The sequence below is a fragment of the Gadus morhua genome, chromosome 20 (assembly GCF_902167405.1).
Source record: "Gadus morhua chromosome 20, gadMor3.0, whole genome shotgun sequence".
Lineage (NCBI taxonomy): Eukaryota > Metazoa > Chordata > Actinopteri > Gadiformes > Gadidae > Gadus > Gadus morhua.
Genome location: NC_044067.1, coordinates 7,281,880 through 7,304,796, shown reverse-complemented (window position 1 = coordinate 7,304,796; position 22,917 = coordinate 7,281,880). Strand labels below are relative to the sequence as shown.

General features: G+C 48.4%; 1 protein-coding gene across 3 annotated transcripts; it reads right to left on the bottom strand.

Moving 5' to 3' along the window:
* Nucleotides 1–505: 505 nt before the first annotated feature.
* Nucleotides 506–22,679, bottom strand: ppp2r3b (protein phosphatase 2, regulatory subunit B'', beta). Of its 3 annotated transcripts, none has more exons than XM_030343527.1 (14): nucleotides 22,583–22,679; nucleotides 21,666–22,058; nucleotides 12,397–12,582; nucleotides 11,960–12,063; nucleotides 11,164–11,266; nucleotides 9,685–9,759; nucleotides 9,311–9,397; nucleotides 8,566–8,722; nucleotides 7,255–7,303; nucleotides 5,456–5,545; nucleotides 4,960–5,135; nucleotides 3,206–3,324; nucleotides 2,751–2,854; nucleotides 506–1,449 (listed from the first exon to the last, which is right to left on the bottom strand). In XM_030343527.1, the coding sequence occupies exons 2-14, from the start codon at nucleotides 22,035–22,037 to the stop codon at nucleotides 1,308–1,310; spliced, it is 1,764 nt and encodes a 587-aa protein (XP_030199387.1). In that variant the 5' UTR covers nucleotides 22,038–22,058; nucleotides 22,583–22,679; the 3' UTR covers nucleotides 506–1,307. The 3 variants fall into 3 exon arrangements, with proteins under 3 accessions (XP_030199387.1, XP_030199389.1, XP_030199390.1); XM_030343529.1 differs by having other exon boundaries at nucleotides 3,212–3,324; XM_030343530.1 differs by lacking the exons at nucleotides 21,666–22,058; nucleotides 22,583–22,679 and adding an exon at nucleotides 14,997–15,785.
* Nucleotides 22,680–22,917: the final 238 nt, after the last annotated feature.

Sequence of the window (22,917 nt, the reverse complement as noted above, 5' to 3'; positions counted from 1 at the left end):
AAGACCCAGGACTAGGTGGAGAGATTATATCTCAACACTGGCCTGGGAACGCCTCGGGATCCCCCCGTCAGAGCTGGTCAATGTGGCCCGGGAAAGGGAAGTCTGGGGCCCCCTGCTTGAGCTACTCCCCCCGCGACCGGATGACGATGAGGAGAAGCTTCTAAAAACCTCATCTGGGAGGTTTTCTCCTGACTTTTGGGTAATTTAACACAGAACATTTGAACACTTCTCTACTGATGGTCCATAAAGGTCCATGAGGGATTTGGAAATGAGCTCTCTCCATCTGCTTGGTTTATAAAATACAGTATTTATGTGTAAATAAACTCACAGCCGGATTCCGTTTTTCTACATGCTTGTATTTTTTAACCAACTCTCAAGTGCCTCAATTTATATCCATATATGCAAAGAACTCCCAGCTGAAAGGTACAGGGTTCGATCCCCGATGTCCCTACCGTTTACTCTTGCCTACAGCAACTTTATCTTATAAACCAACATTAACTCGATACCAATAAATAGACTTAGTTTTATTTGAAGAAAAACAAGTTAAAAAGGATTCTTCACTCTATTGAAATACATTTAAAAGGTATTTTTTCTCTTAGATATAAAACAGTATTCATGAGACATTTCCCCCAACTCGTATACAGCACAGCAAACACAGAAATATTTACACCCATTTATAAATATAATTTATCACTTCATTTTTCTCGCACCAAATCCTTCACCTTACATACAGGTACTGTATGTTTACCAATGGCCACCTTACAACAAACAAAAACGCATAGACACACACACACACACACACAACTGTACACAGTAGGTCAAATCTTGGCTGATTTAGCATTTTCGTGTTATTTTCCGCTGCAGTAACCCCCAACAGTTGCAGTGGTTGAAGTTGATGGTTCCCTGGAATGTCCCATTAGCCGCTTAGCTCCAATACTGAATGCCAGACAAGCTGCGTTGAATGAAACGCGGTACGCTTTCAAGTGATCCAATGCGTTTCAAGGGGCAGGGCGCTCACAGTGAAGGGGTGGTGTGCCAGCCGGTGACCGCTGACTGCTGGTCTCCGTAGTGGAGCCTCTTGATGAGCCTCGGACGCATCGGTCTTCCTGTGGGGGGGCGTTGGCACTGGCTGTAGTGAATAGGTCGTGGAGTCGTCTCCTATGGCTTGCCGGTCTGGGCAGTTTCCACCCTAAGGCCGTTCACACACACACACACACACACACACACACACTGAAGGCTTGTCCGGTCCTTGGCCCTCAAGGGGGCCCCGGCCTGGAGCAGGAGGGGGGAGCCGTTGAGGACCGGCTTCATTCAAAGTCCTCCTCATACTTGTAATCCCCCAGGTCCAGGTTGCAGGGCGCGGTGGGGAACTCAAAAAAGTGTTTCTTTGCCCTCAGGCCCAGCTCGGTGGAGATGTGCTGGCCTAAGGGACTCAGGGGGTTCTCGTACCTGCAGGGGACGAATGGGGGGGGGGGGGGGGGGGGGTCAGGCACCAGGGCCAGGAAGAGCCTCAGTGATTCGTAACATAAAGGCACTGAAGTAAAAACCAAAGGAAGATTACGTTGGAAGAACACCAGGGTGTAAAAACAGGGTGAGGAAGGGTTCAAAGGGACACCAGGGTTCAAACGATAGGGAGTACAAATTCAGCCGGCGCAGGCAAAAGGGCCAGCCAGAGCAATGTGGTCTAGGACTCCATAGGCGCCAATGAGGCCCCGGTACACACTTAAACCTGCACTATGATGGTTTTCCCATTAGCAGCCTCTAGTGGCCCGTGTTGTAGCTACAGTTATAACTATATAAGTGGGGGAAAAGTGGACCGGAATACAACGATTGACAGAGAAGAATTCCCTGGATGGATTGCTACATTTCAGACTTCCATGTACAGATCTTGTTGTAATGATGTAAATAGCCGCCGTAGAGGAGTCCCACAGTGCGGGTTTAAACCCTGATGCTCTGGCTGACTTTGGAGGGGGGGGGGGGGGGGGGGGAGTGCGGGGTTTACAATGGGTGGGGGCTCGGGGCTGGAGTAGGCTATCTGCAGGTGAAAAGGTGTGTGGGGTGGGGGGCTGGGAGCTGAGGCCTCCGTGGTGGCCCTGAAGGTCTTACCTGGCCTGCCTTAGACCCCTGTCTTTAGCGGTCAAGCCCTGAAAGAACTGCCACAACACAGCGTGCCTGTCAACACTCATCCGGCATGCCTTGGCAAAATGTATCCTGTGTTCCATGTACGACAGAACACACGCATTCCCTGTCTAGCTAAACATATGTATTCTAGTGTGGCAAATCGGAAGGGTCGAATTTGAGACAACATTTAAGATGTCTATGCGGCGTATGCCCTGGCATTTAGAAAGACGTGTATTCAATTACATTTCCACTGGGTTTTCGCTCAATTATTATTTGCCAAGTGTTATTAATGTTAAAACCTTAAAATATTTTCCTCCCTTTTTTTCGTGAGTGAGGGAGAGTGAATGAGTGAGATATAAAAAGAGAGATGTTGTAGTTGGTGTGTGCGTGTGTCATACTTTAATTGTGAGAGTGAGGGAGTGAGAGAGAGTTGTTGGGGGGGGGGGGGGGGGGGGGGGGGGGGTACGGCCAAGCCGCAGCATGCCGTGCCTCACATGTCAGCAAGCGCCACTCTTATTTTCGTGCCATCTGTTCAATGGAAAGTTAATTTAGGACGTATTCTAATTGAATCATGTGTCCAATCTCTTGAAGAACTCCACTGTGGAGACTGAGGGGAGGGCCGTCCTTACGATTCATTGCACTGGTCGCCGGTTTCCTCGGCCACCAGGTGGTCGTACTCCTCAGCCGCGTACTTCTCCCAGTCGGACATCTCCTGGCCCTCCGTCTCCAACTCCTTACACCACACACACACACACACACACACACACACACACACACACACACACACACACACACACACACACACACACACACACACACACACACACACACACACACACACACACACACACACACACCATTACCTTTATAACAAGGGAAGAATGCTGTCCAAAATAGCATAGCTCCTGGCATAGTAGGGTGGGTTATACGCAGACTTAAAGGTGACATATTATACCACCAGGTGTGAGCGTGTTGAGCCGGTGGCATATTAGGTCACCTTTAACCTCCCCAACCGGAGTCACACACATCTCCCATGGGGAAGACATTGAGCATACGTTATGATGACACACGGCCCCGGTCTTACCCTCACCACAGAGAACGGGTCCCTCTGCTCGTGGTACAGGTACTTCTCCACGTTGAAGAAGGTGTCGAAGAAGACGTGGCCCATCTTGCACCTCTTCAGGTCCCGCAGCGTGATGTGACCTGGGGAGGGGGGGGGGGGGGGGGGGGAGGGGGGGAGGGGGGGGAGGAGAGAAGACGGTGACTTAAGACACAAGGCCCCGCCGCTGCTCCCCGTCACGGTTTAAAAGGGAATAACTAAATGCTTCCATCTCCGGTTACACGCTGGAAAAGGTCAGCTGGTATGGCGTGCCAGACATTTCCCTCAGGGTCAAATTCCTGCCACAGTCGTCCCCCGTCACCCCCTGCTTAATTTGGAGGACGGGCCGCTGATGGTGCGGTTACCGTGACTACAACTTTCCGCATGGGATAATGCAGAGTCCTACGTCAGAGTGGGAGCTTTGGGAAGTGGCAGCCGTGCCATGGTGTTACTAGGGGCTAAGGTGTAGTTCCTCTATAGGCCTATAGGGGGCCTGTGGTGGTTGGATGCAGAATGACCTGCCACCATTCTGAGTCAACGGGGGAAAAAAGAGTGATTTTATTCTCGTGATACAACGCCGATTCTCGGTGAGGATCTCAGTGGCTTATTCATCTCCATAGAACGGGTGACCTCACCCAACACCGAGCCCACATTTTCTTTCACTGTCTACGGTCTGGACACGCACGTCTGCTACTAGGGATGGCGAAAATGTAAAATATTCTTGACCGACCACCGAGCCTCATTAGCCAACCGGTTAACCGATCAGATTAAAATGTGCTATTTGAAATAACATTTCGTGCCGTGCCAGCCGCCTGCTATTTCGTAACTCTGCTCATCTCTCTCCCGTTCCGCCTCCAACTCACACACACACACACACACACACACACACACACACACACACACACACTCTCCGAGTGAGAGGCAGTGGCTCTAACCGCGGCACGACCTGTGTTTGAATTGAAACACGAGGCATGCTTACTGCAAGTTGACCGTGTGTAGAGAGCGGGCTCGAACGCCCACAATGGTCTGAGATGGCGCCGACCTGGTTGAGACCCTGAGCGGGATTCACCAGGGGCCAATCGGAAGAGGGCAGCGTTAGGAGCTCATTTGAAACATTGCTGCGGCTCATTTAAGAAAATGACAGCTCCGAAGAGACGCCGCTTGTTTAGTTCGGAGGAGTCGGAAAAATTTAGTGTGAGGGATATTTTTTTACACCCACACACAAAAACATCTTGGAATGAGATGGCTAACCGTAGTCTACTGTCCATAATAATTTAGTACATTTACATTAAGGGTATTTATCAGAAGCTTTTATCCAAAGCAACTCACAGTAAGTACATTTGTCATAAGAAGGGGAAACATTATATCGCTGTCAGTACAGTAAGGATGTTCATAGAAGCGGCCAAGCACTAAAGGGCTGATTATGGTTCCATGTTCACGCAACGCAACGCTTCGACACAGTCGTGAACCTTAATGGTTCTGCGGCAGGTTTTAGTAAGTGGACCAATCACAGCCCTTGCTGCTGCGTCACCTCGACGGAAGGTTACCATTTTTGGGAGGCGCACGTCAGGCGCTTGCGGTGGACGCAAGGAGGGTCCGCAAGGACGTAAGGGGTCCATAACCCCCATGCGATGCGTGAACGCAGGACCATAATCAGCCCTTAACAATCACTGGGTTAACCCATTCCCTGTATGCAACACAGTTAACTAGGATAGTGGGGGGCGGAGGGGCTGACTGACCTTCGGCCTCGGGCTTGACCAGGTCCAGCATCTGGCAGAGGCAGTCCTCGAAGGGCAGCGGCTCCACGCCCAGCGCCTCCAGCTTCAGGCACTGCTCCTCGTAGAAGAACTCCAGCTCGTACATACTGAGCACCCCGTCCCCGTCCAGGTCCATGCAGCGGAACCAGTACTCCATGCTGGAGGGGGGGGGGGGGGGACACGGGGAACAGGAGGTCAATCGAACCGGACTCACTGATGACCAACGGTACCCTCTTAGTCCAAGCATGGACCAAGAGGTACAGGCAGTGCCGTGCTTCACTTCGATTCACTCACTTGACCACCATTGTTATCATTTAAATGTAATCCCAATTGCATGACACATTTAAAGATGCTTCAGAGGTGTGTGTGTGTGTGTGTGTGTGTGTGTGTGTGTGTGTGTGTGTGTGTGTGTGTGTGTGTGTGTGTGTGTGTGTGTGTGTGTGTGTGTGTGTGTGTGTGTGTGTGTGTGTCTGTCCACCTGGTGTCCGTCTTCTTGTCCTCCTCGGAGATGATGAACCACACATAGTCGGCGTAGCTCATGCGGCCCTCCCTGTGCACACGCCTGTCCCTGGGGGGGGGGGGGGGGGGGGGGGTGGCACGGACAGCACACACAGGGGTCAGCACTGGTCCCTTTAAAACAGACTGGGCCTCATCCATCACCATCACTTCTTCTCTGCAAGGTGGGCCAACTCCTCTCCTCCAGCCCGCCCTAAAACCTACTGTGCTGTTTTTTTTTAATCATCCGTTTCTGGTAGCAAGTTCACCAACACTGCTGAGATGACTGAGTTAAAGACACCATCGTCGGAAGTCCCAGAGACACAATCGCCCAGAACATTGGATTGCCCAAGACAAACAAGACTCAATATAAATTATCCTCCAAAGCAGCAGGAGTAAATGATGTCGCTGTGGCTGAAGGCAATCTCCCGACGGTCCCCCTGAACCCCTGCTGACCAACGCTGCGTTTCGTGTGGATCCCCTGCGTGGGCTACAGTACAATTATTTTGGCTCAAGGACAGTTTACAGCCTACTTATTTTTATGTACCACATCACACGTGAAATGATCAAAAGCACAACACCTTTCTCATGCTCGCGATTTTTTCACTCGCAATTGCCAAACAGGCGCCCATTGTTCTCCACAAAAGGTAGATGAAACAAGTCCCGGATCTATCCTGTTGTTAGGGACAATCTTTGAACAGCCATTCATTTGGAGCTCGCCCCAAGGAGAATTTGTGTTTGTGGAACGCCGGGATCTCCCTGCTCAGGGGAGACCCCCTTTGATTGGTTGACCGGCGCTGCTAATGGAACGGCGCCCCCTGGAGTCTCGGAGAGCATGCGATTGGAACAGCGGGCATCAATGAGCACAGTGTGGGGCCAGTATCAAAAGTCTTACGCCGCTAATTGCACAGGTGTTTCAAGACAAAGCGGTACGTTCACATGTCTGGAGCAGTGGGAACCCTGGGAGTCATGGGTCTGTGTACTATGTGGGCTGAGCCTTAGCATACTATGTTGCGGGAAAAAAAAACTAACATTCACCTCACTAATGATCAGCTCTCTACATGCTCCTCTGAAAGGTAACCCCGCCCTCTAGTTTGGCCATTCTGCTATACTTTACCCTTTCAGGTGTATATTATTCGGCATTGAAAGATATTAACCACATCGAAGCTGAATTGCTTTCTTTAAGCACAACCTCGTCTATATTGCCGGGACATTATTTCGTCATTGAGATACTGATTCAACACACATGAAAAATACAGAATTCTGAACATTCAGTTTTGAATCGATCAAATGCATTTCCATTTAAAAAATGTTGGAGAATGGATCGCATTGAGCCTGCAGGAAAGGAGAAACCTTTCAACCAACTGTTTGTATTGGTTGTCCATAACCACTTGATGCAAAACACTGCAGTGCATTGGCCTTTAGTGAATCTGTGCAGACGCAGGTCTGCACGATCTGGCACTTCTTTCTGAACTGATTGAAAGAAGTTATATACTGACAGAAGGAAGCCAATGCCATCTCCTGGAATATAATTGTAGTCAATAGCGATAATCCATGTCAAATTTGTACGATTATATCAACCGTCAGTCTATGCGTGGAGGGAATTGACAGTTAGGTTGACGTAAACATCCTGGCGGTACATCATTGTATGTCCCCGGCGACATCATAGACCTCAGAGGGTTAACGCTCGAGTCCAGCGCAATATACAGGCCGACAAAAGAAGTGACTTCATTTGTCAAAAGCACATGTGCACAAAGCCAAGCCTTTATGAAAAACACATACCTTGTTACGGTTCCCGAGAATATTCTCTCAATCATCTTGTTGGAGATGGCTAGAAACAAAAAGCACACACACACGCGCACGCACACGCACACACACACACACAGAGAACATTTATGACAAGCAGTTAAACACATTTCTCTTACAGACACAGCACTGCTCCGATTCCCCTTCAGCCATTTCACATTGCATTTAATCCATCCATGCAGACCGTAAATCCTGATCAGCGGGACGCAGAAGAGTGTGTGTGTGTGTGTGTGTCTGTGTGTGATCTGGGGGATACCATAAATCCTCGGACCATCCCACCCGGCTACGGCGGTGGTAACCGTTCCAGACACTGCGTCACTGTAGAGTGTGTGTGCCGCTCTCCTATTGATCTTGCGTCTCATTTCCCCCCCGAGTCGCTCCGAGCATCAACTAGGAACATATGGCGTGTGTATGCATGTGTGGTCATCTAGGGAAGGTTTCCCAACCCCCGTGAGAGTGTAGAAGACTGAGAGACGTGAAAACAATTTTTGTAATTTATTGCGACTTAGTATTTTAGCCGTGTGTGTGTGTGTGCCAGGACTGGAAATGGAATGACCGTCAAGTGAAGTCGATGTGTATCGCCTTTCATCATAATTACAGTCTCACAGGGCCTCCCGGGCCATCCCTCGATGACACCCCCTAAAGCTAGGCTCCCAGGGAGTAAGGGGGAAAACTTCCCCACAACCCAGAGTAAGGAGTCCAGAGAAGACAAACTAACTTCAAGGAATGCCTAGGAGTGCAGTAGGGGCCCATGTAGGCGGACTGACAATAATACTAATACCACTACTATTAATAATCCTCATAAGAAGTTGAACAAATACAGATAAATAAATGATGAGTTGAAAGTGAATTTACAAATCATTAGATTAGTCGTGATTGCACATCAATCATGAGATTAGATTAATCAGAACCGAGTCAAATGTGGTCCAAAGAAATATGAGGCAGACTGTAAAGCAATCATAATAATAGGGTTCAGGAAAACGAAACACGACTAGATTAATAATGATCTGACAATCAACGGGGAGATTAAAGTAATCTTGCATGAGAATTGAAACGCGGTGAATAGAAGCTGGGACGATAAAACGCGCCTGGCATGTACAGATATATTTCGGAGCCTGCATGCTGAGCATGTGTTCAACAAGGTACCCCTTTTGAAAGCACGGTACTGTACTCCACTACTCTGCTGACACAAGGGTTGACTGGCGGATACAGATGAGGAGGACGGTGACGAGGCGGTGCTGGGTGAGTGCATGTGTGGGGTTCAGCATGAACCAGGCGGGTACGTACTCTGGTCGTTGTGACGGGCCAGGTCTCTCTGGTCGATGAAGAGGTCGTGATCCGTGTCCAGCTCCCAGAACTTGCAGTAGATGACGTAGAAGTGTTCGTAGGAGAAGAACTCGGTCAGCTGGTTGATGTTGTCCACCTGGTCCAGCAAGGCCACGTTCTGCGGCCGTCGGAAAGAAAGAAAGACACACCTTTCAGCCCAGACTCTTTCTCCCCCTTTCAATGAGTTTAGCTTCCGTTGAAACAGAGCAAAACGCTTTGTTGATTCAAAGGGCGCTTTCACGCTTCTAGCTCAGTGAACTCGGTCTGATTCAGAGGTGAAGTTTGATTCGGTGAGCGCTCACACTGGACTTTGTCGGCAAACCAAAGATTGTAAACCACTAATCGGTCCGAACTGAATAATTAAAAAAAGTCAGTGTTTTTGCGACTGAACACAAGCGAATGCTTCCTTATTGAACCAGGTCTGGGATGAGTTATTTTAATCTTGAATTGGTCTATTATTTCCAGTTTGCAACGACTGATCTCACAATGGTTTCGTTTTTTTACTTCCAATATTTGGGTCGGATCCCGCTCACTTGGAAGCGGGCAGAATACCCCGTTATTGAGCACACCAGGGTACTCGTCAGGGTTTGCTTCAAATGTACCAGGCAAATCAGGTGTGACAGCACCCTAAATTGGCAATGGCACAAATAAAGAATAAAAAAATGCATGAACAGGCTTTTATTGTGAAACTACTGTGAAACCTCACCTGAAGAAGGTTGCTTTTCCTCAGCTCTGAGCATGTGATCCTGCCAGTCCAAGACCGGTTCACATTGTAGAATATCCTCTGGATGACCTGCCAGTGAGATCAGAGAGACAGTTAGTAGCCAGGTAAAACCACCCTACGTACTGCAGTTCTCCAGGCAGAGTGTATTTGGTATGTGTAAAATGAGGACTCATTGCGAAAGCCCAAAGGGCACAGAATGATAATTTCGCTTCACATTTGTAGTGCGACCCAAAAAAAACAACAACATGGTGCTGTTTTTAAATGAGCGCATGTAGCGGGCTGTGTTGTTTAGACAGGCCCTGAGGTTTGGGCTTGAGAAAAGATCTGTGCTTTTGGTCAGAGTGGCATTGCCTCACCGTGGTAATGTAGCGTGTGTGAAATTCGGAGGCCTCCTTCAGAAAGTTCAGGCCTGAGTGAGAGTCCACCACATCCTGTAGGCAACAAGAGAAAAAGTCAATCCGAGTCCTGCCGTCTCTATGGCAACCGGCACTGACCACTCGCCAGCAATAAACCTATACATCTGGTCGAGCACTTTGTGGTCCGTTCTTTGAGGAGAAAGAACGGAGTAACGCATCGCTGCAGCTGTCCACGTTGCATTGAGTAGCTGGACAGACATTGTTTTCATTCGCGTTTGACTAGTAGTGAACCATCATGGCATAAATCTACGATTCTATCTGCTATGCATCTGGCTGCTGTCAGAAGAGGCCTGAGGTAAGAGGCCATCAAATTCTTAATGTTGGGTTTTGATGGCGGGAAAGCCCAGCAGGGGGGGGGTTGAAATGACCCCTTCAGAGTGCCTGGGCAGAGCTGTGGGAAGACTGAGCCAGCGCTCCTCCTCTTGCCATGAACCCTCATCTTTCATGTGGTGATGCTGCATCACAAATGAATTACACTTGTGATGAAAAGTGGGGCCACTTCTGAAACAAAGCATTTACGCGCGCGCACACACACACACACACACACACACACACACACACACACACACACACACACACACACACACACACACACACACACACACACACACACACACACACACACACACACACACACACACACACGCACACAAATCTTATTTATTTTCTGCAGTGGGATTGAAATGTTGACATAAACGCGCAGGCGGCAATGAAATTAAAAAGGCCTTATTTTGGCCGTCGTGCCTCTTTGACTCTTCCTGGGAGAAATTAAATCATAGAAAAGCACATAAATCAGCGACGGCGGAAACAGGCAGGGACAGTCACATCTACTCCACCGCAATCCGCCTTTCATTCATCACAACAGTCACAAGCGGTTTGCAGCGGGGCCGCGGTACAAATTAAACGCCGCCGCGCCAGACGACATAGCGGCCGGCGTGCTAACGGGAGGCGCTCCCGGGCCCCGCAGTACCAAACGAATCAGGTGTAGCGTGGGCTCCGAACCGGCGAATCAACATGATGACCGACACCTCGTTTTAAACGGCTAACATGGCAATTCCAGCAAGTGGATTACGTTGCTGTTTCCCTCTCTCTAAAAAGGGGTTTGCGATGCCGCTTTACGCAAATTATACTGCAAACGTTGCGTAGGCGTCGTTGGATGTCAGAGTTCGCCCACCGTTTAATTTTGATGACTATAAATATTCAGTTTAGGAAACCCTCCCCACACATACAGCTTACAGTACTTAATTGGCCACCCGTCTCCACAAATACCCAAACCTCCAGACCGGCCCTTCGAAAAGTCCGCCAGCTCTTCAGGGCGGTCCAAAGAATATGCGCTACTTTCTGCCCTCAGATGATTCAGCCCAGTACAGTCGTCCTGTGATGCCAAGCTCCCCCCTCTCCCCTGCCGCTCGCCCCTACCTGCAGGAATGGAATAAGGTCCTCTTGTTCCAGGTAATTGCAGCCAGGCCTGGCCAAGAGGTGCACAAATTTTGCGGCGGCGTCGTGACAGGTCTGAAGAGTTCTGGGGAGGGAGAACAGATGGTGGCCGCTTTACTCGTGCTCTCTTTCCCTCTCTCACTCACACACACACACACACACACACACGCTGCCTCACACGCTCACTCACTCCTGTTCACCTTCTCGAGCCCTTTCTCAATTCAGGAACACGAGTCTCAACCTGTTCCCCTCAAAAGGGTCGGCCGAGGCCTGATGCATTCGGAAATTAGGATTCTGACTCGCCACCGGTGTGGTTATGGAGCGAGGCCGTTAATGCCCGTGTTGAAACGGTGCCAGAGTCCAATGGACCGCTCCGCTTATGAGCAGCACTCCTAAAAGGACCAGACTGCTCAGGCTCCCTGGAGACTCCAACATTAATACACCGGCATACATATAGTACACCGCCCAGGCAGCTCAGAGTCCAGCGCACAAGGCCATATAACAAGAGGCCTCCGTCTCGTCACGTCACGCACACAAAAAGAGAATGGATTGTCTTCTACATACACATAAACAAACACTATTCACCCTGGCCTGCCGAGGGGGAGAGGAGAGGGGGGGGGGTTTGCCTTGGCAATTGTTGCCATCTTGTTTTTGTTCTCAATGAAAAGAGACAGGCCACGGCATCGAGACAGAACAGAGAGTCATGCTGGTGCTGGGAGTCCACTGATTGGACGGGACAGGGCCGGGCCCGGAGCCTGACAGGGGGCCTTTGTCTTACTTTCTCCACATGGCCACGAACTTGTGCACCGACACCGAGCCCGTCCTGTCGCCTCCGGCCGCGTTGAACAATGGCACTTTCCAGAAGAGGGGACACTCGCAGGCCTGGGGGTGGGGGGAGGGAGGGAGAAAGAGAAACATAGTAAAACAAATTGTGCTGTAAGAATCCCTGAAAGAAGCCAATGTGTCAGAGCAGACAAGAGGAAAGCGCAGCCACAACAAGCCCTACTGGTGGCCATCAGGCCCATGGGGGCCGTTTCTCACCCCCTCCGACCGTTCCCCTCGGGTCATCGCTCACAGAGAGAGAGCTAATATTTGTGCATTCAAAATGGAAGGGAGCCCCGGTTGCGGCGGCAGCGGCGGGCTAATGGCGCTAATGCAAACAATGAGGCCGGGTTGGCGGGCGTCGTAGCCGACCGAGCCGCACGGCGGACTCACCTTGGCGACCTGCCCCATGTCCTCAATGCTGGCCCTTTCACCGGGGAACTGGGCAAATATTGTCTCGACCTTGGAAATGAGGCCGTCGACGTTGAGGTTGGCCTGGGGCCGGCCCAGTGGGAAGTAGAACTTTGGAATGCTTTCACTCAGCACCGGGGCGACGGGCGGCGGCGCCTTCACCTGCGCCTGGGGAACACACGGGGGTAAACACGGATGAGCTGGGTTAGCTGCGGCGGGTCACGAGAGCAACGCTCACACCTTCAGGGGAGATGGACGGCGGCCCATGAGGATCACCTTGCAAATTGGCGATTATTCAACATCACTGATTGCCCGTTATTTGTTTATCTTTAGTGGCTTTCACGTGAGGACATGTCAGCAGCGCATCAGTTGACTGGGCCTCATTTAATTATCATCGTTGGCCTCTGTTGAAGAGCCCGTCTGTTACCCATGAATGGCGGTACTCTTCGACGCGACAGGGGAAAGATAATGGAATATATATCTCTGAATACAAGCCCCTCAGAGAGGGCACTGGAAGACAAGGGGTATTCATGCATGTGGAAACGTAAACAGGAGCTGTTGTAATGACTTTTGCTTTTGTAATTGAATTGATCTTCCAATAAATCCTTATCCGTCTCATCGACAAACAGGGTTACTGAAGTCAATTTAGACCGAACGTCCTTGGATTGCTGTGTAGGTATTTATACAGCTCATCTGAATCGCAAAACAAACAACATCAATCACGATATATCTGTATCCAAGGACGAGCCAAAACACAAAACTGAAAGACAGACAGAGAGAGACAGAGACAGAGATAGAGGCCACCGTGGCTAGTTCTAAAACTGAAAGCCTGATTACAGGCAAGCAGCAGTTGCCAGTGACAGTTTAGGAGATAGAAGCAAAGAGAAGGCTCTATGTGCTTAATGTTTGAACTGTATGGGTGCTCCGGGGGGGGTAAGTCAATGGTGACATAACAGGGGGACAAGGCTGTGCACGGTGTGTCTATCTGCTGGCCTCCCATCCTGCATTAACCCTGTCAACCTGAAGGTCCACAACTGACATACATAACATTACCCATGTTTGTCAGAGACGGTGCACAGGGGTGGGTGAGTGTCTGTGCATGAACGTGCACGAAACCAATAAGACCTGGCGAATGGACAGCTTTGTACGTAATGGTTCTGGTTATGTGCAGCATACCGACCCCTGTATCCAGGACCTCTCCTTTAAACTCCCAACAACAATGACATCATCATCATCGTCCGGGACCCTGGCCGACCTGTCATGATCAATTTGATTCAAGAGCGGTGTGATTCAAGCAGCACTACTGGGCATTGCACACATACTACAGAGATATGGCATCCCCCTTGGCACCGCCTCGACACCGTGTCACTTTCCACACGCAGAGACCGAAGGCAGCAGCAGTCCTCTGGAAGACAGGTATGTTGGCCTCCAGGCAAAGTGGTTTTAGTATTCTTTTGCATCAAGAGGTCAACTGCGGTGGCATTGAAGGAGCGCTGCATCAACCTCATAAAAAGATACTGCGTGTGTGTCCGGTGTCTGCCCTGCCCATCCTTCCCATGTCGTTCCAACCCTCTGACATGTTTAACACGACGCATTTCAGAACATGGTCCCGCGTGTCATGTGTCTCCACGACGTATCTTATCTCATTTGGCCAAGAGGGAACCGTATGCGTTAAAAGGGTTACACTCCGACGGATGAACGTTTCCTCCTGAGGCATTCCACCCTACTGTCTGCAACACGGATTGATAAAAGGTCTGTCCACAGCGCGAGTGTGTGTGTGTGTTAGTGGGTGCGCGTGTGTTAGTGGGTGCGCGTGTGTGTGTGTGTGTGTGTGTGTGTGTATATATATATGTGCATGTGTGCATGGGTATCGGGCATTGCTATAAAAGGACATAGACATCTCCTGCGGCCCGGCCTCCCCCCCGGCCCCAGCACTGTCTCCCTCCGAGTCCGAGCTAACCACCAGCGGAGCTCCCGAGCACAACTGCTAAGCCCCTGCGATATTTCACACATTCACAACGGCACTGCCTGATTGGGGACAGTAAAGCGGTCAGACAGCAAACAGCTGCACAAGGACACTCTCATCCCAGACACTTTGTCGGGCCCTACCCTTGGACCAATACCTGACATTCAACCAGATCCTCCAACCGGTGGACCACAGCGTCTGCGACGGGCCCGATCCGTTTTACCAGGGCATCACAAACAACCTCAGCTGTTTCCATTCCCAAGCGCTTCAACATGTTTACCAGATGAAACAACATCTGCTGCCCTTGTGATACACTGGCATCATGTGATATCCTAACACGCTTTTGGTCGACCACAGCGCACATTGCATTGCTTATTCTCAACAGAAAGGCCACAATAACAGCCCACACTTACCATGACTCTCTACCTCTAAAGTTGAACAATTTAGAGACTTTCACTTTTTAACTTGAAACAATATCAGAGACTAAATTTGCAAATGAGTGAGCAACCACTGAATATCCCCTCAAAGTCCATGCCACTTGTCCTGTTCCCATCAACCAGTACACACACACAACTGCATGCCCCCCCCAGAACCGACGCCGTGCTGAAACACCTGCCTGTCCTTGGTGAAAGGCTTGGAGCCTCTTCTTGAAGCGCGAGGGCAGGACAAAGTCACAGCCCCGGGCCAGCAGCGCCAGCTCCTTCCGCAGGTCCGGGTCCTGGCGGAGAGACAGCTCCTTCATCCTCATCCTGGCGCCTGACACGACCGTGGACGCTCGGGCACTCACATGCACGCCGGGCCTGGTGGTATCCTCCAGAGCACACAGGGCCGTGGCCACAGGGTCCCGGCCGTGAGTGGTAGGAGGCCCGCAGCGGGAGACACAGACTGGCGCGTACCTGTCTGCGGAGCACCCCAGTCTACAGAGTCCCAGTCCACCGAGTCCAAGTCCGACCGAGTCCCAGTCTGCTTAGCCACCAGTCTGACGAGTTCCAGTCTGTTGACGGCCCGTTGCTGGTCCTATGTCAGGGAGTGTGTCTCTTAATGCAGAAGAGAGCAGCTGCAGCCGTGTTTGTCCCTCTCTTCCTCAACCCCCCACCGTGCTCTCTCTCCCTCTCACTCCCCCTCTCTCTCTCTCCCCTACTCTCTCGCCCAGTCCTGATCTGGCCACACAATCTCGGCTCTGCCTGCCGCTCGGCTCCGGTCTATATACAACACGAGCAGGGCACACTGTGTGGGTCAGGCAGCCTCAGCCTCAACGTGACTGCAGAGATAAGCGGGGACAGTGTGTCGGTGAGGGAAACGAGAGCGAGGGAGAGTGAGGAAAAGGGCGTGTGCGCCTGCCCTTTGCGGTTGGCATTCCTCCGTACAGCCCGAGTAGGTTATATAAGAACGCTCAATGTGATGAACCGGTTGACGCATTATGCAGCCAACGACGCGCACCTCGAAAGGGGTTAGACGCACCTGAGAGACCGACATTTCAACGGCTTCCCAGTCAAACAGCATTCACATTCAATGCAATGCTTCCAGGACTTCCAGTATTGTCTAGGTAGTATTGTTGAAAGTGGGAACGCCTAATGGATGCCTTGAGGGCAATGTGCTAAGCATTGTTTTCTTAACCAAGCCAAAGGCGAAGATTAAACATGGCGCAATCAAGACTATTAATAATAGGTATGTATGTGTTGCAATGTGAGATGTGACTGCATTTTCCTTGTTGACCACAAAGCAAAGTGAAAAATATTGCGGGACAAAGTACAACACAAAGCAGACAAGTTGGATCCCAGTCTTCTGCTTCCCATCTGGTGGTGGTCTTTCTTTGTGTTGCCATTCTTCTCGCTGGGCCGAGCTGCCAAACATACCACGTCTTATTATAGGTGGAGGAGCCAAGTCGGTGCAGCGGGGAGGAGTGTCAAATTCATAGAATGATGGCTGAAAACAGACTATGCCTATTAAAAGCAGAACCAAGCACTGTTTGGGCAACCCAAGAAATCAGATCTGGTGAAACAACCGTGTATCTTTTGGTCGCGGCGCAAACAAACATCCGCTCCCCATAGCTGCCATACAGGCCTGTCAGCAATTACATCAATTCCCCATAAAGGCGGTGATATGAAAGCTATAGGGTTACCTGCGCTGGGAGGTGAGCAATGTGGGGCTGTGCACGGGCTGGAGGACCTATTGTTAAAATACTCCCACATCTAATTAAAAATAAAAGCCGCGCAGATGCGCGCACCAAGGTCAACACACCGTACACAAATAAACAAAAAGATAAAGAAGGCGTTGAGGGCCGTAGCTGGCGGAGCGGTTGAAAGCGGGGCCTGTCAATGCCGCGCCGTCGCTGGCTAAAAAGAGATGTAAACATGTGGGCGTAAATAGAGAGCCACATAGCACCTAAATGACAAGTATTTTTAGAAGACAGGATCACAGAGCTCCCGCGCACCCGATGGTTTCAGCCCAAATCCACTTCCTGTTGCCCCCCCCCCACGCCAAACAGGATACCGCACGTGCTTGACGAGTACTTTGTGTGAAGGCTTCTTTATATATTTTTTACACCGTCTGCCTTTTGTTGTCCACCCAACGCCCGTCAATTGAAACCAAGCTGTGAAGGGAGGGCACCGGGGCCAGAATAAACCCCACGCATCACATAGAGCCGTCGGCACGCGTTTGCGCAGCAGTAAAGTGACTCTGAAGCCTGCGCCGCTAAACAGCAGGATTCATCACGTTTCAGATAATCATCAGCTGGTATGCTCACACTCACACAGACACAAGGTAGTTCTGAATGAAACTTGATTCTGTGAAGTGCGTATCCTTGGAAAGTGCCAGCTCCAGTGAATATCAACTTCAACCAATTCAGCACAGACCCATCAGAGTCTATCTAGCAATCTCGGACCAGAAACAGGAAGAAAGAATAGCCCTTAAATGGTTCATTGTACCAGAGTACAATGCGAACAGATTTGAGACTGACCCACCATTCATGTATTCTCATGTAATCACACACCATGGTCAAAAAATTAGGATGTTGTCTCTTTACCTGCCTCTCAGCCATGTCCAGGTGGCCGGTGTTCATTTTGGCCACGCACAAGACACCAAATCTCAATCCTTGTGATTTTCATTAAGTTACATAATGATGAAGTAACCAGTGGGATTGGCAAAACATGACTTCATAATTTAATGAATCACTTAAGGACACCCCAGAGCAGGGACTCAAGGCCGCGTTGGGCTTCAACCACTGACCACGGGGAGCGGATGTCAAACAGAGCAGTACATGCTGGAAGAGCAAACCGAAACTTAAACAGGAGACTGAAGGGTAAACGAAACCTAACCAAAGTGGTTCCTCAGGGCCTTTTCCTGAACCTGCCAAAACAGGTTGCAGGTGTTGCCGCGATCATGCTCTGCTGAATACAGCTTGAGCATTAGAAACTTTTTGTTGAGCTGGGAACCAGAGTTTTACAGTCCTTCTCAGAGAGGGGAGGCGATCACTGGACATGACACTGGTGCGTTAGTGAGGCCCAGGTCTCTCGCCCCACTCCATCCCCTATTGTTGGATGTCTGGGCCAGAGATTTGGGGATTGACGTGACCATGGCCAGCTTTCCGAGCAAAGATGGACAGCTAAGCAAAGGGGCAGCAACAAGCTGTTCGTGATGTGGGTGCTGATCAGCTGGCTGGCATGCAAGGAGGAGAACCCGGATGATCAAGGGGTTCACTGAGAAAAGTAATCCGAGCTACAACCAAGCTCAGTCATTTAAGATCATTTATCATTTAATCATTTAAGATGCAGCTTTTATCTTTTGGCTGTGAAACAAAGAACTAAATACCACATCCAGATCCTGCCAGAGATTGGATTACAATAAGCTAGTGTCAATGTTGCCTTGACTGTCAAACCCAACCAAAACAATGCACCAACATCAGCTCCAAGAAGATGGTCGTTAGAAAATAATGTTAGAAAATAATAGACAAGAAAATGTATGCCGCAATATTAGTGCTGAACCACTGTTTTATTCTAAGGCTTAGTATAGTTTCTTGACATACAATGCAATCATTTTTTTTTTTTTTTTTTAAGTTCTAACCGTCCTTCGTTTAGTGGCAAGATGTGCAGTGAAAAGCTTGCCCTACATTCAGTACAAGACCAAGCTTTTGAATTGTCCACCTTGCTTACTCAGATGGACCATAAATCACTTGGACCTAGTATGCAGAACTCTCCAATAGTGTTCCAAGACGGAATGCAGTCACACCTGACATTAAACATTTGTCTCCAGTAACATTTGTGATCCAGTTTCATTACCCAGATCAACATCAGAATAACTACTAGCAACAGTTGCACAATCTTTGCTGTTGTGACCAGCTATTCAAAGCAAAATAAACTTGAATGGCATCCGTTTCCCATACATAAAAGCAAGACAGCCTCCTCAAGATGTCATTCTGCAGTGATTATGGATGACCAGTAATGGGTTTAACAGTTGGCTGCAATATACCAAGTTACCAACTAACACATACTATATACCACTCAGTTTCTAATACATTGACGTGCAAATAAACACATTTTAGATTACATATTTGTATTAAATTCAAAACACCCAGTCGACACTCAATTGTTATGATCTTTGACTCCGGCTTGAAATATCTTCAAAGCTGCTATGCCGACAGAGGCATGTTGAATTAAAAGACAGTTGTCGAAACAGAATGAGATCTTTAATACCAAACAGCAGGATAGAAAATCGGCGTCAGCAGTTTGATTTCAAGCAAAATAACTCAATCAGGAAGCAGCAGGAATAAGGCTTAGATAAGTAGCATTTATTACTCAAATACCAAGTTAATAGAATAACTTAATAGAAAGAAAAAAATGACTAGAGGCGGAAAAGCTTATGCCTTCAATGTCTGCGGAGCCCTGTTCCAATTATAACAAAGAGGTCATAATAGGTGTTGATCTACACAGCAGACAGAGCTCAATGCTGAGGCTTCATTAGGGGCTGTTTCTGGTTCAGCAAGGGAGAATGATCAGATGCCACATATTCAGACAATGAGTGACATCTGAGGGGAGTAGTTCTACGGTGAACTGCACAGGGGATGAATGCTCTGCCACACCTCATCCCACTGGCTCAATTCTCTGTATCTAATGCCAACACAAGGGAAGCAAGGCTATCTATATCAGTGTCTGGTGTCCGAGTTGGACCAGCTGTTCCGGGGAAGCATCAGCATGACGTTAATTGAATATTTCACTAATCCTTCAAGGAATGTGTTTGTATTCAGGAATTCCTTGGACGTCTTTAAATAGACACACTTCTTTATACCCGATGATCGCAATCCTCCACACCTAATAGGACACAGGCATTGCTACATTCTCCTAGGTATGGCACAGTAGAATCCCCACACTGGCCATATCAGAATAAGGGGGGCCAAAGATCAGGTAATGAGCCGAGAAGAAAGATATTTAAATCAAAAAGTTGTCTCGCATCTGTCAAAGCTATTGCAAGATCGCACAAAGACCGACGTTAATCATAGAGGGAGAGAGTTCAGGATTCATTGCAAACATATGTCTGTCGTGAAATAGCAGTATTCTAAAAACAGAGATGAGAATGGATTTTTTTCTGTGGCAGGCTTGCAGCCCATTGTTTTGTTTCTGCATAAAGAAATACCTGTGGCTTTGTTTGCTTAATATGAAAAAAAGAGTTGATACACTGGATCATATATTTGACTAATTCCATTGCGATCCCACAGTAGTTTAGACAATGAACACTGGTCCCTCGCCATCAAAATATTTCTTCCTGGCTTTTAGGCCACTTTCAAGTGGGGTTTAGAACTGATGGGGAACATGGCAACCACCAGTGAGCCGCTAGGAGTCTCCGGTCGCTTACCCTCAACACATCAACAACTTGTAGAAAGTGCAGAGTCTAAGAGCACATGCCACCAGCTGCCTTGCACTTTCAATGTCATCACATTCACCAATGACCTCCACTCAGCAATGCCCCTCTACCCTGCACTCCATAGCTTGGAAAAGGGGGTGTGGATCCTCAAGCAACTGCTGCTAATGGACAGCAAAGTATACAGAGGATTCTGATTGTTTCATGGTAAACAGAGCTCGGAAATAATTGAAGCCCCTCCTAGCGACATAGCACTACTCTCTAGAGATAGGGACCACAGCGTGCTTAACCCTGCCCAAACGGATCACCAACACAAACGCAACACAGCACTCTAGAGCCGGTGAAAAAGTCTGAATTTAGCTGCTCAGGATTGTGCCAAACATTTGCAGTAGTAATTGCCCACAAGTCCCTTTACATATGCTAACAGACAGAGAGGCTCCAGAGTCCAGGCCGATGGGAGCGTGTCAAGCAGTTCTTCACTGACAATACAGTGATGAGATACTCGGCAGCCCCTTGTGGCCAGAGTTGGGAAATAATCACCCACGAAACGAGATCAAAACATCAAATTGCTGCCTGTGTTTATTTTTGGATGAAAAAAAAAAGAAATCAAGCTCTTGGCAGGCAAATAAGCCTGAGGAAATTAGCAAAGTTACACCTGGATTTTGTAACTTTTTCACCAGAGGAATTATTTTGTTTAAAATGATTGACAAGTGTCTATGGAACAAAACCCCACCATCGAAAGGCCACTCTGCCAGGGAATCTATGCTCTCTTAAATTGATCGGGTACAAAAGGTCAAGAAAACCTCTATCAAAGCCTTGCGTAGATGGTGTTGTGTTCAGGTGAAGGAGAGGTGACATCATGAATAGCAGTTTAATGTATTTAATAAAGTAATAGGTGCTGTATAAAAGTTAAGAACAGCTGGTTTAAAGTTGATCATTCAAACCATTCTATACTCGAAATAGCTCCATTATCTTAACCAGTCAATCCAGATATACTCCAGAGATAATGCATACTTGATGCAAAAAACAATTGTGAGAAAATTGGAAATACATGTGGGGAATGTGGTGATTGTTTGCATTGTTGCACCTAATCATAATGTAAAAAAAACTGATTGAGCTCACTGCAAATAAAAGTGACGTTAACTCATTTTCATTTCCACACACAAAGTTGTTAATAAGTACATACATACTGACTGTATAACCAAAAGCACAGCCAGTTTCGGACCAAATACATGTGCTAAAAAGGTTCTACATAACAGCCTTAGTACTTCAAATGTAACATGTTCAGAAACTGAATAGTTATGGAGCAATTTAAATATAAGACAGTATGGAGTTAAATTAAAAGAATAATATAATGAATCCGTTGCCATGACAAACAAGAGATATTCACACTAACCCAATTCATCAAGCGATATAGTTTATGTAGATGTACCTTTTTGGAGCTAACCGACTTCCGCAGAGCTCTGCCATTGGGTCCTGTTACTCTGGCATTGCTGCTGCTGCCAGAGGGCAGTGTGGGACTGGGTGGGGGGCTGGAGGATGCACCGAGCGAGGTGGTCCTCCGGTCTGCATGGGTCTTATGGCAGAGAGATCCCTTGGACCCATTATTGTTCTCACTGAACAACACAGAATCACTTGCATCCACATTGCCCAGATCGATGGATTGTCCGCTCTTGATGAGAGAAAGGTAATTCTTCAGCACCGACTGTGTGGAGGGGTCACTCAGCCAGGTGAGGTATAGCTCATCCACCTTCAGCTTTACAACTGGTTGGAGAACTTGTGGAGACGGCATGATGTCCAACATTGACTGCTCTTACCGCAGCACCTGAGGGAAAATGAAAACACAGACCCAATCAATATTACCCAAACCACTAATAGCCGGGATGATCGACACAATCAATCCAAGCTTGATAATAACGCCCCTGCTGTAGTGAAATGAAAGCCCACTGTTTAATGTGTAACTAGGCTCAGCTGTGACTGGACGTCCTATTGAATTTTCCGCGCGAACTGTCAATACAGTAAACAGCCTTTGGGGACAGCTGGTAACTGGACTGGAAACGTCCACTCAAAATATTGTATTATAAAACAACTGGTGAATTTTGTATCTGAAATTCGTATCTGGCATATCAAACATGTACTTGGTTCTCAGACGTGCACTACTAAACGTTTAGGAACATACCGTTACTGCTTGGTCTACTCATGTCAGCTACCTGCTAGCTAGCTGAAATCTCATTTAGCTATGTAAACTGTAAAGCATTAACTATTTTGGATCCCTGTGAGTTAACATTCGTATCGATTGTACACCTGTGCAGCTATGGGATCTATAGCCAGAATATTCTCGTCATTTACCTTCATATCGCAACGGCGAGGTTGTTTACGGAGCGCTGTCTCTTGTGTTCATTTTTGTGACCAAAGAAACAAGCGCAACTTTTTCCAATTCTCGTTTACCCGGAAGAGCTGCTAACGCGAGATCTCTCGTTCCAACGTCCACCCTGCAAACTTGATAGTCGCCCTCGTATTCATTTGACATTACTATTTGTTTTACATTGTCAGGATATCATATTTACATCTAGATTGTACTTCCTGTGCTTTTATTGAGGGACTTTTTTTTCTTTCAAATAACAGTCATTACCCTACTTTATGTTATAGGCTAGTAGATTTATTTTAATCATGTTTATTTCTTG

Coding starts and splice junctions, on each gene's coding strand:
- ppp2r3b (XM_030343527.1), bottom strand. CDS start 22,037: ATGTTGGACATCATGCCGTCTCCACAAGTTCTCCAACCAGTTGTAAAG. Junction 12,583..21,665: donor AGTCGGTTAGCTCCAAAAAG/GTACATCTACAT, acceptor TGTGTTCCCCAG/GCGCAGGTGAAGGCGCCGCC. Junction 8,723..9,310: donor GGAAAAGCAACCTTCTTCAG/GTGAGGTTTCAC, acceptor CGACGGCCGCAG/AACGTGGCCTTGCTGGACCA.